The 18,354-nt window shown below is 39.9% G+C and overlaps 1 protein-coding gene across 1 annotated transcript in view; it reads left to right on the forward strand.

Moving 5' to 3' along the window:
• The first annotated feature begins 1,084 nt into the window (after positions 1-1,084).
• The window catches only part of pik3r3b (phosphoinositide-3-kinase, regulatory subunit 3b (gamma)), a 223,103-nt gene continuing 205,833 nt past the window's right edge, over positions 1,085-18,354 (forward strand). Inside the window, exons 1-2 of the mRNA XM_066662909.1 lie at positions 1,085-1,218; positions 1,551-2,420. Of these exons, the coding sequence (XP_066519006.1) occupies positions 2,078-2,420 (343 nt within the window). The 5' untranslated portion in view covers positions 1,085-1,218; positions 1,551-2,077. The remainder of the gene's footprint in view (positions 1,219-1,550; positions 2,421-18,354) is intronic.

Genomic DNA, 18,354 nt, shown 5'->3' on the forward strand with positions numbered 1-18,354 from the left:
TCTGTGTTAAGATCATGCTCTCTTGGCCACAGAACTGTAAGAGATTGAAAGTAAATATGAATGTTGAGGGTGATCTGATGAAAGGAACGCTGGCCTCGCCTTCTATCTTTCAGCCTGAATAAATTATGAAATAAAACCATCTTAATTCTTCCCTGACTGAATTTCCATAACTGTTTGTGGAGATTTCAGTGGACTTTTAATAATCTATCTGCCTGATACAAACAAAAACAATTAACTAGCTGTATGATTTTGTATGGTTTTAAGAGGCATTTGAACTTGCTGCTGTTATTAATTGATTTTTTGTGCTACCTAAGAATGAGTTATAACAAAATTAACAGGATTTGAATATTTTGTCAGATTATAAGTTTGGTTTATTAGCATCAAGTTGCTAAGGGACAAATAAACAAAGGCCCAGGCCTACAAATCTATATTTAAATATGTATTTAGGATACTATTTACTCTCATTAAATAAACATGCAACATCTGAAATATTACTGATACAATCAATTAAAATTAAGTTTTGGTTAATTCTATAATGGTGTTCGGCCGCAGTCAGCTGACCTGAATTAAAAAACAGAAAATATTTATAGTATTCTGTGAATGATTGAGCAGTTTGATGCAGAAATATGTTGGTCATACTCTTCTGAGGGCATTAAGGAAATGCATTAATTCTCCAAACCTTTTTATATTCGCCTGAAGTACAGACAACTTCTCTCCCGCTGTTGCCCGTGACTTTGTCTGGGGTAGGCGACGGGGGCGTGGGCTCTGACGTCACACGTACAACTGTACTCCAGACTGGCTGTTTTTCTTTACACCCGCTTTTAGACAAAGCACCGCCTTCTGGGTTTTGATTGGCTGTCAGTTCATATTGCCAAGTAGTTCCCCCAGAGCCATATATATACGTATATATACGACTCTGATTTCCCCTATTGGAGTACGGGGATTTCTCGCTAGCTGGGAATATCAGCCTATAGCGCTGGAGGAGGCGCGTTGCTCTCAGCCAATCGGAGCTGAGAAGGCGGGATATGACGGAATACGGGTGTGACAAAGAACGCTGGCTGCACGTCTGAGTCGGACTCAGCCACGCAGACTTATGAGGCAAACTAAACGCGTGCTGTCTTTAAACTGACCTCGCTGGCCGTCCCGCTCCTTCTGGTTTCCGTTGGACGCGTTTGCATTTCTTTTTGCGGTCGCGACAGTTTTAGCGAGCGAGAGAAGGTAAGTTTTACACTTAGACTAGTTTCTCTGCATGCTCAAGTTGCCAATAGCCCAGTCATGCTCTCCCAAGTCACCTCCATCTGTACTCTGCCCCTGTCTCTGGGTTTGAAATTATTAGCGAATGTAAGTCTAGAAAGAAAATGTAGAAAACGGCCAGATGCAATGCATATGCTATTTCCATTCCAGTGCAGAAGTTGCTTACTACGCACTATAGCCCAAATTGTTGCATAATGAAGGGCATGCAGCTGAGTGTTTGGATAATGACAGGCAGAATAATGTAATTACTTTAGTGAAATGCCTTGTAATCATTTCTGAAAACAACACATTTTCAGGTTGCAGATTAAAGCTTCTGGAGCACCAAGTGAAGTGCACTAAGTGTGTGGATGAATGGACAGAGGGCATGCTGATGTCTGTCTTACTGTGAGCACATCTCAAACCAGAGGATAATTTAATAAATGTTACTTTACCACCCGGGGGCTACTGCCAGCTCTGCAGGACTTAGGAACGTCCACACTCTGCCCCCAAATCTGCGCTTCCACCCACTTTCCCCCACTCCTTTTCTACTCCCTCTTTTAATGGGACTGGGACTGTTACTGTGTTATCCAAATTTCTGTGTACACCACCACAGACTACGAGGGTCCGTCGAACGGATTCAGAAAGGACACAACATTGGCCTCCCCCCATCGCCATGAACTTGTAACCTCTAAGAGGAATTAATCCAAATGTTCATCAACTCTCAGGACATGCTTCAAGGACTGTTTTGAACTAGGAGTACACAGGATTTTTTTTAAAGAGACACTCGTAAATCAAGAACCTTTATACAGCAAAAGGACTTTAAAGCTCATGCAAAGTGTACATCATGAGCTCAGATAGTTTTCAGTACCGTGCACTGTTTGAGTACAAGCGGGAAAGGGGTGACGACATCTCCCTGCAACCTGGAGACCTCCTCACCGTCAGTAGGTTGGCACTCATGACTCCAGAATACCAGGAGGGTGATGAGAAAACTCCCAAGGGCTGGCTCCATGGCACTAATGAGCGCACCAAGGAGAAGGGTGACTTCCCGGGCACCTTTGTGGAGTATGTGGGGGTGGTGCGGGTGGGCCTACCTGCCGGGAAGCCCTGGCCTAGGCCTGTGCCCCCAACTCCTGGAGGGCCCCAAACACCTTTAATGCCCCAGCCTCCAGGGGCTTGTGCATCAGGGGGTAAGTGTTGGCATGTGTGGCCCTTGTGCTTTACATGTTGTGCGGATATGTGTGTGAAACTATAAAATATCAAGTAGTCATCATATTAGAAGAGTATACCTTGTGTTTTGCTGCACACTGGGATCAAGATATTGCTGTGGCGTCACAGCAGCAATTTCCAGGTCACTATTACATACAAATGAATTCTTAAAGCTGCTTCATTTAAAACAGAAATTTACAGGTTAACACAAGACAAAATGAAGAAAAAATAATAATATTAATTTGTTGTTTAGATAGCTATTCGGCCAATGGCACTGGAAGTGATTTTCGAGATTAAAGGTTGGGAAAACTCCCTTCTGATGATGTATTTTGAAGGTTGGGGGAACTTGTTAGAGTCCCCAAAACTCATAGGACATATTTGTGAAATACAGGTTGATTCTTTTCTTGAAAGAACACATGAGCAAATATAAAAATCACAATTTCTGTCCAATCAAGAAGGCAAAGATTTGTAAATCTGATACTAAAAATATTGCATTAAATGACAAATAACACATGTTACGTTTAGGGTGTAATGCCACTTTATAATAGGTTCCAAAATGTCACACATTTCTTACTGCATTATTCGTATGTAGAAAACCTGTGAACAAAGGTTTGATGATTCAGAAAATGCTGTCTGTCTAAATATTACCATGTAACTGATTCTAAGCAGTGATTTTGGATTAAGAGTCTATCTGATGTGATAAAAGGATAGGAAACCCAGGAACTAAATGCTCAAAAATCATACAATGTTTAAAGGTTATCGTCATCATATTCTACTTGGTACTGGACCTGCTTCTCCCTGGCCTTTCAGTGTCTGGCTGGGCAGGATGAGGAGGAGTGGCATGGACTGTGCTTGCGGGTGTTCATATGCTAACTAGGTCAGATGGCTAACTCTGCCTGTCCCAAGATGGCTGCATTCCCTGACTGTATGGAAGGCTTGTCTGTTCATTGTGTGCAGTTTTGGTCAGTTTTACAGTGTAAGTCTTTGATCACTCTTGGATCTCCTATAGTAGTTCCACCCAAGGCTCAGTATAATGAGCAGCGTGACTGAACTATTTCTTAGCTCCGTAAGAGAGAGGAAGAAACACGGGCTCATCGTGAATTATTGATTGCTGGTGCGTTGGGTGGCTGACATGCTACACGCAGCCAATCGTTACCAAGTGCCAAAGACTCCCTATGGAGCACTGTCAGCTCACACAGTGGAAGATTTCCTTAGGCTGGGAAATTTGGAGCTTAACAGAAAGAAAGCTTGAAAGTAGGAAGGTTAGGGCCAAGAAAATAATAGCAACCCAAGCAGAGTTGTTGAGTATGATTGTGAGCAGTGCTGATTGTATCAAGATATATGGATTAGGTGTTTAATCAGAAGTGTCACTGGTAGGAAGGTCACACCCTGCCCCCGGAATATGATGGAGGTTGTGAACTTCAAGATGCCGAGTCCTGAAGGCAGAAAATGTCGGCCTTATCTTTCCCACATCTCTGCAATTGAAGCAGCATGGATTAAGGGCATGAGACCTGTCATAGCACTTCATTTGATCACACCATGATCCCTACAATGCGCTACCTACCTAGACAGGCAACTGGCACCCTTTGAAATGGATAGAGCTCTTATCCAACGGCTTACTGAGACACTAGTTAACAGCAGTTTCATCACCTTTAGCTCCCACCCACTGCTTTGCTGAGGATGTTTGATAACAAGAGTGTAGTAACTTATTGCTAGTTAATCCTTGAATATACTGCGCGTCTTCTAAAGTCAGAGCATGTTGTAAACAGACTCTGTATCTGGGCATCTTTATTTTGCAGATTTTTATGGAGACATGAATAATGTCAGACACACCCTACATGAGTGGGGATAATACACTACATGACTCCAAACTCCTGAACTAAACACACGTTCCCTAGGTGGCACAGATAAACATGGATGTACAACTGCTCCCTGCAGTTATTGTTCGCACTGCTATTTGTGTAGATGCAAAAAGGAAAATAGTAAAGAAAAGAGCTTAAAAAATATCTTTGGGTCATGGATGGGAAGACATGGTCCACACAGTCTCTACACACTGCAGAGGGAGCTGGAAATAAGTCGAATAGCACATACTTGAATCTATGTTCCACCTTAAATGTTTCAGAGCAGACGTGCAGCAGTAACGACTCCACAATGTAGTTGTGGTTTCTTCCAGAACGAAAGGGATAATTATAATAAAGTAGGAATAAAATCTGTTAGGCATTGTTATGTGGCCTAGTATGTTGTTTTGTTACAGATACTTGTTATTTGAGGATGTGTGTGTCTAGCCCTATGTAATGTCTTTTAGTTTTCCAGGATTTGACCATTTAATCCACTGTAGAACATCACTACAGTTGTGGAAATTGTAGGTATCCTGTATCTCCTGCCTGCGTCTACTTTCTGTGCTGCGTTTTCATTGGCTGTTGACTGGACTCATTCAAACTTGGGTTGGTGAAGTGTTTACACTATGTAGATTCATCCGAAGTCAGGTAGAAAAATAGAAAATGTTTGATATGCTGCAACTGGTATAAAACCTGTGATCTGGGGGCAAAAATAAATAAATAAATAAATAGATTTGGTCGAAGCCCCCCACAGACTACCCAGCTTTCTCTCCAACTGTCAACTCACACTGCACCAGAGTCTGCAGACTACAGCCAATGAGCACAAACTCTGTCCAACTCTAAATGAGTTAAAATCGGGCTAAAAGTCGTGTAGTGTAACCCCAGCTTTAGCTAGCAGGCCAACTGAACAAAATGACATTACAAGTATATGACAAAATCTGACCCTATACATTATATGACAGTTTGTTGACACTTCTAATTAGTAATCCACTTAGAAAAGCTTTGCCCAATAGAATGGGATACTCTGAAGCAGCAGCACCTCACTCAGTCAGGTGCTTTATTGTCATTATGTAAGCACAACAAAATTACAAGCCTAATGTCTATACATTCTAAGCCAAGCGTGGACTCAAGCCATTTGTGATCCAGAACTTTTAGTCCAATATTAGTATCTGACCTCACTAATACACTCGTGGCTGAATACCATCACAGTCTTCCAGCAATGTTTTTACATCCAAGTGTAAGTTCCCAGTAGAGGATCTTACCACAGTAAAGAGGAGATAAACATCCTATGGGTGCTCATGATTTTAGATGAAACATCAGAAGAGGTAATGAAAAATGCTTTTTTTTTTTTTTGAGCATATACTTACAGTGGTATGATACAGTGTGTAAAAGGGCTTACATTTGATGATGACTGCTTGCTGCATTGCTTGCATGTAACAACTTGGTTGAAGGTTTCTAAGAAAGCCTGTGGGATTACACTACTGGGTTTTGATAAGGTGGTTAAGTCAAGGGCTTTGACGTGCATACACATTTGAAAGAGCAATATGCAAGTTGTTTTCCACATTCAGATGTTTCATGCAATTTGGATTATGCATGCTATATCAGACAACATTATAAACACACACAGCATTCACATTAAACCACTGGCTTGACACTCTGCTTTCACTTTGGACTATAGTATTATGCGAATAAGCTGAACATTGAGCATCCAGTTTGATATGTGATTGTATTATGCCCATAGTCAACCAACATGCTAAGATTAAGATAGCAAAATGTATATTTAACAACCTTCTGTTTGTAATGTGTGATAAAGTGGTTGCTGTAGGCTATGAACATATATAAATGAAAAAAAAAAAACTAACATTCAGACTCCAGCCTAAAACAAGCATGCATATATTTAATACATTGAAAGAACTATTAAAGACAAATAGAGTTCTGCACTTTAGCAAAAAATAGACCTGGACAACAGTTAAATTACAAATCACTGAGGTAGACTTTGTATGAGTTGACTATGATCATCCTCCCTATATAAACTGCTCACCAGATACTGAAGCACAGTGACGTGTGTTTAAAGAAATAATAGCAGATGAAAAACTGTTAATCTGTTATTAATGGTGGATTCAAAGCTTGTTATTGCCAAATCAATGTGCCAACAAAACAAATGAACAGTTACAGCACTAGCAACCAGCTAATCCAGTTGCTACAGAGCTGTTTAGCATGCATTATTAGAGACATTAATGGGACATAAAAGTTGATGACAGCTGTCAGTGCGTCTAATATCACATTTTGAAAGGGAAGAATATCTTTATTCAGAGGGCATTATGAAGTGAGATGCTTCGATAATGAGATTCCTCACACTTCACCCCCACCCACACACACTGAGTGTCATTAAATGGAGTGGCATCATCTGGAGATTGAGACAGACATTATACTATCCCTTGCTCATTAGGACAAATTACACCTTAAGCTTAGTCCAGCCTCACCTGTTCTTGCATAATTTGCATGGTGCCGTTTGATCCTGAAACAAGGGGCAAAATATACATGGAATATCTCTGTTTAATTTTTTTCCCCATTAACCTCTTTATCTGCAAGGGCCTGTATGCGGACCCTCACTTCACTTTCTCACTCTTTTAGCTACAAAACTTACTTAGTAGTTACCACATCATTTGTAGTCATTATTGAACAAGAAGTCTTAAGGTTAATGGCTGAATAATAAGCCTGAGGTTGAGACATTAATGGGTTGCTAACAATGTAGCCTTGCCGAACAGCAGAAAAATATCTGCTTGGGTGCCACAGGAATGTGCTTTTCTATTAATTTGACCCCTAACGATGCTCATTACTGATGAAAAGGGCAGCCAACCTTTATCCAATCCTCATCTGGTCTAATTTGCTAAAGATTTGCATATATTGAGCAATGGTTATTTCTTTAGTGACTGCAGTTTTTTTACCTACCTTAACAGCTAAGCTACATTTTAACGAGTAGGCCTAATTATTATGCCGAATTGGCCAGTAGCACCTGAGGTAGATGGCAACAACCTTGATAATTTTTTTGGGGAGGGCTGGTTTGCACAGTAGTTGTTCTCCATTTTTATTCCAATGCAAATCATTTTCTCTTACTTTGTTTCTCTTTCTCAGTCAGAAAAATGGACCATCGTGCTGGATTACACAGTTCTGGTAGTTAGATTGTTAGCGCATATAAATAATTCTAACTGCTGCTGTCTCTATTTTCCTTACTGAGATATGTTATGTTCAACAGTTTTTAAAAACCACTTGTAGTATTTATTCAGCTACTTTAAGGTGTAGATATTGTGGACATAGTTCACCATGCTAAATTCCACCTATAGATGCCCCCAGCACTGATCTGTAAAGCAGTAGACCTGTGTTCTCTGTAGTGATAGAGCATCAACACATATTTATGAGATTTTTATGCATCATTTGGGATTCAAAATGCACCACCCAAAATCAGTATCCGAGTCTTGTTCTCATGGCTGGATAACATCAAATCCTCACAGCAATGTTTCGTCATCTGCTGTAAAACTTACAGAAGATTAGTAACTCTAAAGGCAGATTTATACTTCTGCGTTTACTCAACACAGAGCCTATGCCGCAGACTATGCAAGAGCCCTACACCATTGTAAGTGTTTATACTTCTGCATTGGTTCCTGTAGTTACACTGCCACACCACTATGGTCTCAAACATCTTCCTCCATATTATGTAGTACACAATGTAGTAGTGTAGTAGAATTACTTTTATTATTCTATTTTTCCTTTGTTCAACATTTTTATCCACAAACCATGTCTGAGGAAATTTCTTGCCATGAATTTGTGCTGTCTGTGGTTTCTATAGTGTGGAGGAGAGTAGTTCTCCCTGTGCTACTTTGGTTCCACATAAACAATGTTCGTCCAATTACTGAGCAATCACAGTCATTGAGGTGTGTGTCGATGCAGTGCATAGTTATAATTCTGGAGAGGTACGCGTCCGTCTACGTAGGGTCTGCGTTGACATGTTGCCTATGGCGTAGGGTCGATTCAGAAGTATAAATTGGGTTTTACTGCAGCAAAAGAGACTACCCCACTATAATACTCTTGAGTACAGAAGAAAGGTCAGATGAGCAGGTGTCCTAATGTTTGGCAATTTATTGTAGCCAGAATTCAAAGGTCTTGCTATGTGGTTAATATGACACGGCTGCTTGTCTGGACTTACCCCAATCAAGGCTACTAAGAAGGGCTAACGATCAGACTATTGTTCAAAGATCAAATGTGAATGCTTCTTGTCTGGGATCAATGGGTTTGCAGCAGCCAGGCGTGCAGGTCATGCTGCATTGCCTCATTTGTGGCTATATTTAGTGACGGAGAGGACACAGCAGTACACTGCTGCAGACACAAAGCTGTGTCCTTTACCTGGGAATCATTAACCTGGTCTTATCTAATAGTGTAACATCTACACATTCAGACTTAAATTTTAATTTCACACTGGCCATGGTGAAATATATCAACATGTGAAATCAGTGATTTCTGTGTATTATCTTGATACTTATCACTAGGTAAAAGAAGCACAATGCTGCCTTTATTGTTGGATGCGCTGTGACAATGTCTGAAGGAATATGGGCACACATTCAGAATTCAGATTCCACTTTTCAGAGTTTTGAATGAGATACAGTAAATATGAACGCCATTGCTTTAACCTATATGGCTTAAAGGGGTCATATTATGAAAAAGCAAATTTTCATATGCAGTTACATGTTCATTTGGGTATTTGGAGCCTACCAACCCATAAATTGTGCAACAAGACCACCCAGTCAAATTTTGTGGGCTGCTTATTTCAGAACACATATTATGTGAAAGCGTGTGGGGGTGAGGGGTGTTAAACTGTGTAATACATACCAAGTTACAGCAGATAAATAAGAGGACACAGTGAAGATGGCAAATTTGAAAGTGGAAAAAATAGAACTCAGCAAAACTGTGAAATCAAGAGCTTCACACTAAATTCTCAATGCTGCATGCTCTGAGGTGGGGTGAGCCTCATTGTCATTTAAAATGTCCATTCTGAACAGGGCTGTTAAGACAGGGGATAAACTGTGCTGTGTTGCTTGATCTTAGTGGTATTTTGACCAAAGAAAATCTTAGATATTTCATTAAATTGTTTGTTTTTAAAAATGCAATGTATTGTTTAACCAATACCTCCTGTTTAAGGGGTAAATGTGGTGGTCATGTAAAATGGATTATATAAAATGGATTGGTGCATAAACCTGAACTAAACTCAAAAGTAGGCCTTGAACAAACAATAAATCAATACAACAAATGTAGGGTATTGACCCTTCAAGGGAAAAAGATAAAAGCAAAAAGTTGATGCTTTACTGAAGAGTTAAAAAAAACAAAAAGCAGTGCACTTGATTTTTAGAGAGCTTTCATAAGTAATACAAGCATCAACAGAAGCTTTTCCCCCACCTGTCCCATGTGGACCCTCCATCTTGGCAGCTGTTGAAGTGCTGTGTTACCCACCCTCTCCTTCAAAAAAAATAAAGAGGAAAAATCAGCGCTAAGTTTGGTGTTTGTGGCCCTGGACCTGAACAGCTGCGGCTCATTCGTTTCTCAATCTACATCAAGCTCCATCGTCTCCTGTGGCAGGGAGGTGCGGATTCAACTGACTTTCTGGCAGAACACTCCTTGGCCCCCACACTGATTTAACTCCACTCAACTCCACTGTGGCTGCGAATGTGGTGGAGCAATTTTACCTATTTAACCTTCTTAAAATGTGATTAAGCCCTCCAGATATTACGGCATCAATTAGAATTTCCTAAGCAAAAGTGGCTCTGCAAAACCCAGATGGACGTAGGCCAGTTGAATGTGGCTGCCCCAGAAAAAGTGGTGAGGAAATGGCATGCCAGCTTGTGATTCACTGGGGATAGCAGGGGACTATAACTTTTAAAAATAGCTTTTGTAGCTCTTAAAAAATCATTAGTAACCCTTCCTATAAATCCTGTTTTCATAACACTTTAAAAATGCATTAATAAGTTGTTATATGTCACTAACCTTAACAAACAATATATAATATATATTCCACAATTAACATGTTATAGAATCTAATGTTATGAAGTCATACACTCCTATTTTGTGAAGCGTTAGACATGGAATCATTATTACTTAAGAGAAGTTCACTTCTAACACCATAGTGATACTTCCTAGCAAGCATTACTGAAATCTCTAGTTGCAGATTTGTAACATATAACATTAACACATTTAAGACCTTTTTGGATCAGTACAATTAATCAATGGGAGAGCCAGCATGGTGGAAAAGTAGTTAAGTCCATGTGACATGCCGATGTAGTGCAGTTAGTGTAGCAGCCAAATTGCTGAGATCAAATTTAAAAAGAAGGGCTTTACTAGGAGTTTTCCATGAGGCAGATTTTCTTCCTGGTGCACTGAAAAAAAGTAGAGCATTCACTTCCCATGCAGAGCTCCCGAGTGGGTGCGAATTTGCACCCGTTAAACTAATTCTGCATTGGACTGGCTTCACATCCTATAAACAGGGCCGACAATGTGTTTAATCTCTGCAGTACTGTAGCTTTTTAATGTTTCTGAGATAAATAGCCCCTGTTTCCAGAGCTAGCATGTGCATTAAACTGGCAGTTTATAGCCATTGCCTAGGGGGCAGTTGAAAATTAAAAGCATTGCTATTCATGAGAAACAATCAAGCAGATGAATGTTTTCCTCTTTGAAGGAAAAAAAGAGGGTTTATTTCAACCAGTATCTTAATGTTACAAAAAGAAAGTCAGGTGTTTGGAGAACAGACCAGATTGAGTTGTGCTTGGTCAGCACTGCCTTCGGAGATAGTGGCCTGTGGGATGTTCCAGGGTGTCATACAGGCGTCTGCCTATAGGGACAAACCTGGAGCCCACTGACAAGTGTACAAAACAATCCATCGCAAATGACCAATTATTTATTTAGTCATAATTGTAATCTCACTGGTAAAAGCTACCCTCTAAAACCATTGCACATTCCTATCAGCTCTGAGGTAGAAGAGAAAATACAAGGTTGTACAAAAACATCTACCACTATGTAAAGTGCACAGAGTGTGTGGTTTCTGAATAATAATGTATTCTGTGTGGTTGGGCTGTTGTCTTCTTTCTCCATCTGTTTAATTTAAGCTAGATTAGATGCTTCAAAAGATTGTTGTCCAAATTTGCAGCAGTTATTTTACATTGATGTTATTCGCAGTTCAAAATGCACTGCAACATCTGTTGCAGGTAGCACACACATGCACACAGATTAATTAAAACAAATTTTATTTTATGTTATATTAAGATTTTAAGTTATGTTAGGATTTTATTAGTTACTGTAATTTGTTTACAAAAATTACATCTGGAGTGTGTTACTCTTCTTCTGTGATAAGTAATCACATTGTACCACATTGTTACCACATTACCCCAACTCTGCATTTGACCTTGGTCAAATCTGATCTGGCTTCCAGTTTTAAAGCAAAATGTATCAAGACACCATTAAGAATATTAATCTAAAATGTTGCATAAGCTATGCAAATGAAATTAAATTGATTCCATTGTGTTGCATTGTACATACCTTTGCACATATGTGCTTTGTTGATTTTCCAACAAATGCAAATTAGCACAGTTCCCACGCAGAAACACAAAGCCCACATATGTTTTTGGAATAGCTAAACTTGTTTTTGAGTTAAAAGTGCTATATAAGCAGCGTGTATTTTTTTTTTTTCCCAGATCATTTGAAATGCAGGTCGGCGGCTTTGCTCACACAGCATTTCGCCTGCAGTTCATCATTTGCTGCTTGGTGCATTTTGAACAGGCATTTTCATTCTGTGATCACACTCTAACTGTGATATCAAAGGAGCGGCATCCTTCAAGACTGGCAACAACCCCTCCTGGTCATGAACAATGAGTGTGTTTCTATGTAAATCCCCATCCCTGCAATTCCACCTCAAAGCGATGCCAAGCCAGCATGAAGCTGTGGCTTTTAATGTGTATGTATGCTGTTTCAGACTGCTATTGTGTGTCCTCAGTATGTCTGTTTTTCACGAGTCCTGCAGATGATGATAAACACTTCCTTTGCACGGGAGAACGTTGTGCCATAAATCTGTTTTTGTCTGCACTGGTGTGTGGTGGCTCAGGACAGAGACTTTATAAAAATCGGGGGGAGAAAAGCTCAAACCAGTTCAAACTGCTTCTCAATATCACCCTTTCACTAGCTATTTATGATCACCAGTAAAGAAGACACATGCTTTTTATGACCTTATTTTATATCCCCTTTCGGCTGTGCATTTTAGATGTGGTCTTAAGCCTCTGGCTACATTTGCCTCAGTGTAATGTCCACTGAAGGAAATGCACCAGTACGATTGGAATGTGATGCCTCTTGTATTTGTCTTATGTTTCTGTGGTTGTTTTCAGAGACGCGTTGGTTTATATTTGCTTTTTTTATAGGCTTTCAGACGGGTAGAAGACAAGTGGATGACACAAGCTTAAAGGAAAGCTTAAAGGAAAGAAACAAGCATCCATGCTTTCAGGGGCGTATGGTTGTATGTGCAGTAAAGATTCTTAACACAAGTACCTGCTGTGAGAATGGCAATGGCAGTAAATTAGTCAGAATTATTAGAAATAGAAAAAATGTAATACAATGAAACATGTCACTCTTTTAACTTTAGCTGCTGACAGTCATGATAAATTTGCCAGATTAACAGCCTGGAGAAACAAGGACATTTCAGATGCACTCTTTTGACAATGTTTGATGGACATAGGATGGACATGCAGGACTTCATTACAGTTACAGTTCCATGACCAGCAAGATAACTTTTTATATATTCTATAATTTAGCAGTTTAATAGATCCATTAAGGCATTAACTTTTGTGTGTTTTGCATCGCCGGCAAAATGGGCATGGCTAAGGTTGGAGACAGAATCAGAGGTGTAAACAGTCCTACATTTTGGTTCGGCAGTGTTAGCATAGCATCTGTTTTGAAACTCTAACAATCAGTGCTTCCTCCATGTTGGTTCAGACAGATGCGTCATAGGTCACATAGCCAGAGCAGCAGCGCTATTGGTAGGGGGATGCAAATTTATGGGTCAAAGTTCACCACAGTTGAAATTCGCAGACAGTGTCTTATTTGGAGATCTAGAGCTCCTCCCAACCTGCATACTGTGAAATAAGCCTGGTATAAAATAAGTGGTTCTGATTTTATGCTTCATTATACATAGACTGCAGGCACAGTAAAGTTGGCCCGCCTCCTTCTCTGGGACTCTCCAATCACAGGACTTATGTTTGTGTGAGAATGAAATGATGAGGTTAAACAGAGCAAAACATATTAATGAGTGCCTTGAGAAATAAGAGTACCGACTAAGTATGACAAAAACAATACCGGAGAAGAAAGAGAACCAAGTTAAAATGGCTAAAAACTAGAGCTCCTGCTTCTCACTCCTTACTCCTGGGTTCTCGTGCTGAACTGGGGCTTGTTCTTATTTAAAGCAAAGACTTTACTGAAGCTTAAAGAATTAAGCTCCAGTTTCTCTCTGACTGTTGTATAAATGTTTTTTGCCCTGTTAACAGGTTGCCATGAGCCTCATTTTCTCCTGAGGACGTATAGGACTGGTTTATCACACTCAGATTAAGCTGGAATCTGAAGTACAAAAGCTTTATACTGGTAAATCACCATTGGTTTTCCAGTGCAGTTGCAGACATAATCCTAGTCCAGGAAACCAGCTCATGATATGCTCCTATATCCTCTCATCATGTTTTTGTCTGAAACAGAACAGATTGAGACAGTCTCTTAGAGAGACTGTGTTTAGGTGGTCATCATTGTTATGCAACAAAACTGCAGTGGCCCACTGCACTGACACACTAATATTAGTAACTCTTCCTGGAGGCACTCTGTCTTTGATGGGTAACTGTTTTGTCAAGTGCATACAAAGCGAAGAGCCTCACACGATCGCACGCACACCACACATACACACAAGCATGCAGATGCACATATACTCACACACGTGCAAACCTCTCTCTAATACAATTTAGAGGTCATACAGTGGGCAGAGTGATGTTATATGTACACTTCCATTTGCATTAGCTGGACGACCTGCAAATTGGTGCAAGCCATTAACACTAATGCATCGCTGGAAAGCAAAGTTTGCTGCAGGCAACTTGCACAGCAGAACTTACTTAATCAACACTCCAGGGGCTTTCCAAAGCTGTTCAATTCTCTTGCTCCCTGGCAGGATTTCAGCATGAGCCAAGAGCTGGAGATTAGTCCTACCAGTTTAATACACCGAGCCAAAAGGACACACACAAATGAAATCTTGGCAAGTATAATCACCTCAAATCTGGTCCGTGTAGCTGATAGTTCTCATTATGAGGATTCAGTTAGAATGTTGTAAGATGCCTTTTAAGGCATTTTATTTTAGCAAAAATACCTTATTATAGGTGATCTGACTTTATTTAATTAGATAGAACTATAGACTGGTCATCACAGACCAAAATAAATACAAGAGCGAGGAAATCAGCAGGAGTTTGAAGTTTATCTTCTGGTACATTTCAAACCCCTCATGCCCATACCAGGGCTTTCTTCTCCGTTGAATGGTGTTCTTGTTTTGGCGTTTAGGAACTGGGGGAAGGCATGCAAATCATGCCATAACGAGAGTGTGAGAGAGGAAAGGAGGGAGGGATGGAGAGGAAGAGTAAAGCCTATCCAGTTGTGGGTGAAATCATGCCAACTGAGAGTGAGCTGCGGAGAAGAGAGCCTCTGTCTTCTGGGATATGCTGGGACTAACCGTCCATTCACTGTCCTTCATGGAGATTCTCATTGCCTCTTAATATCCGCCTTTCAAGAAAGAGGCTTCGTTCAAGATGACGGGACATTTTTGTCATTCTTGGTTTAAACCAATCTAGGAGTCTTTTATTTGTCAGGATTAATAACAGTTTTCCCGACTACTGAGGAAGAGGGAACACAGCGTGCTGAGATTAATGTATCATAGCATGAGATTACAAACTTTTTAATGAAGGACGTATAATACTGAGCAAAACAAGACATCCCCTGCATTTATTACCACTTAAAAACAGTGATTAATGCATTCATTTTTTCAGTAGTGGGAAAGAAATGTACCTAAAAAAAAATGCACAGGAAGCTCATCAAATAATGTTTTCAAACTTTACGTTCAATCTTTGCCTTATATTTTCCATTCTGTTTGGCAGACATACTTTGAGCTTTGAAATACTTTTCCACACCTCCAAAGTTCATTCTAAAATGTATTTCTGCCTCTCACCATCCAAGTAATACTTAACACATTCAGAGGTGTTGACGTTTGAGCTCTGAGTTCTCGCAAATGCTGTACTATTCAAATTATTATAGTAAATAATAACTAGATTAAATACAAACACAAACAAATTAAAAGCCGTAATAAAAGCATAACATATTCACATACAGAATATACTTACTGTAATAATGTTATTTCTATTAATTCTAATATTAGAATGATTTTAGCAAATATACTAGTAAACTAGTGCTTAACACATGATGTTGTGTTTTTTTTTTTTAACGCAAATTAATACTTTTACCAAATTTGGCCACAATTTACTCTTTTTACAGAGACCAGTGACATATTAATGGTTTTATTTAACAATGTAAACACAGCATCTCTACTACATTTTATTTTTGCTGAAATATGTATTCAGTTTCATATTTATCCCTCCTTCCTCCTCTTGTTCATCACTTGCCAGTTTGTCATGCCTACCACACTACATGTTTTCTCCCTCCCAAATATACAATGAAGTGCCAGCATTTTAACTTTAATCATGATTAATCACAAAATATTGTGGTAATAAACACAATTCGTTTTTTCCAAACTATTGACACGATTAAAATAAACTCTTACTGCTCAGATAAATAGCTTTTTTTTAAATCTAATTTTCTCAAGTACCCAAAACATCTGCACAGAAATATATCTCTATGTAAATTAAAAATATAAAAAATGAATAATGTATCTAAAATAAGTTTTGGCTGTTAACTAAATAAAAGAAGAAACACTTTTGCCCATTAGTGTTCTGTAGGAAATTAAGAATTCTTTTGTACCTTCTGTTAAGCTGGGACTGTTCATACATTCCCCTAGCAAGAGAAGTTTAGATTAGCTTTAAGTTTGCCAAAGACAGCAGTTTGCCCGTCTTCCTGAGCTGTGCCCTGGAGTTAAAGAGCTGCTCCGCATCCCTTACCTTCTGTCTTCTTTCATCTTCTCTGTAAACCTACAGTGTCTCTGGAAGAGACAGCGGTCGGTCCAGCGAGATTAATGATGCTTCTGTAAATATGGCCTAAGGAGCTGTGTTGACACAGGTGCTGCTCTTTTTGCCATGGCCTTGTCCCCAGTTTGTTCTGCTTTTACTAATAGTTAGCATTAGTCTGTTAACTCTGACTATATGTTCTGGCCAGTGCACTTAGACCATGTGGAACACATGAATCACAAAGAAAAATGTACATGTTTCAAGGCAGATGATTCCAGGGTTTCACTAAACACACAAAAACACTGGAGGTATTTGATTTGCACACACAAGAACCTGCTAATCCAGGTTTTACCCATATTAGCGGTTTATGGGATGGATGTTTGCTAAGGCAGCTAAGGTTAAGCAAATAGTAGCAGTACACTGCAGGTAGGTTTCTTCCAGAAGTGACCACGGGCATTTAAGGTCACCCACTCAGAATCAAACATGTGAGAGGTGATCTGTGATGTTGCGTGCCACTGTCATGGAAAGTTGGCGCGTCTGAGCTGGAGTGATGGCGGCCTGGAGGCAGCCTTGGCTCTCACTCGTCTCAGCTGTCTCCAAGACGCCAAGGATTTCCACTAGGAAGGTGAACACTTTGATTTTCTATTCATCTTTGGGCACATGCGTCAGGAGCTTGGTGGTTGAGGGAAAAATCAAAGATTCGCAGAGATCAGAGAGGCAGCTCTGCTAACTCGGTCAAATTCACATTACAGCAAAAAACACTCATACAAATAAAGGTTATCCATCGTGGCAGAGAGGCTGTTACTCTGGCGCCACTAACAGTTTGAAGGTCAGGCATTAGCAGCAGTGGGAGTGCTGGCCTCTCTCTCCTTCTCTTTACATTTAAGACACGTCTGTAATAGGAGATGACATTTTCTTCTTGACTTTAGATTCTCTGGTCATTTTCTTTTTTCCCCCTCTGCATCTTTCAGTGAACCCTCAGTTTAGCTCTTTCTCTGAGCTAATTTTATCCTTTTATCCAGTCTCAGAAGAGTGCTGTCCTATCAACAGGCCATTTTCAGGGGATGATCTCTTTTCATGCATGCCAAGAGTCACAAAAGCTGGTTTGTGGAGGATTTGAAGTTGTGTCGAGAACCAGTGTTGAGGCATTAATCCTCATAAGTTCTTGCAATTTTCTTGTAGATATGAAGCACGGCATGTAGTTTGCTTTAAAAAAATACATTTAAGAGCTCATTTAGTCACTCATTCAGGCAGTCGCTCACTCAGTTATGTTTAGTAAATATAATAATCTAATTTGAAATAAAGGGGTGTTTTGCACTGCACAGTAAAACACCAGCGCGGTTCCATTCCTTCATTTCAAAATGAAAGCACTTTTGATTGAACAGACTGTTTAGACCTAGTGATACAGTGGCTGGTTTGGGTACACATGGGCAGGGCTCAATGTGTAACCGTAGTTGATAAGGAGAGCTGGTTGCTGATCCGATCATAAATGGCCACAGCAACCTTAATGTTGAGGTGTAGGACTCAACAGGAATTTTGGTGGTGGCAGATAGGAAGTGGGGTGGGAATAGTGTCAACAGTAAAACAACAAATAAAATTTGATAATGAAATTTGAGCCACTTTTACCTTCTGTGTGAATGTAGCAATTGTGTCACACCAGCTGGCCATTTTAAAACCCAGGCCTGGCACCTGAATCCAAGGTCCGGATTTAGGTTTCCACAAAATTTTGCAATATTACTTCCGTGACTTTCAGAAATGTTGCCTAAAAAACTTTTACTCTCATAAGGTACTGCACATCAAAAAGTAGACCCTCAATCGCTCACGTTAGCCCAGATCTTGTTGCTCTCTCAGTG

The sequence above is a fragment of the Hoplias malabaricus genome, chromosome 3 (genome assembly GCF_029633855.1).
Source record: "Hoplias malabaricus isolate fHopMal1 chromosome 3, fHopMal1.hap1, whole genome shotgun sequence".
Classification (NCBI taxonomy): domain Eukaryota; kingdom Metazoa; phylum Chordata; class Actinopteri; order Characiformes; family Erythrinidae; genus Hoplias; species Hoplias malabaricus.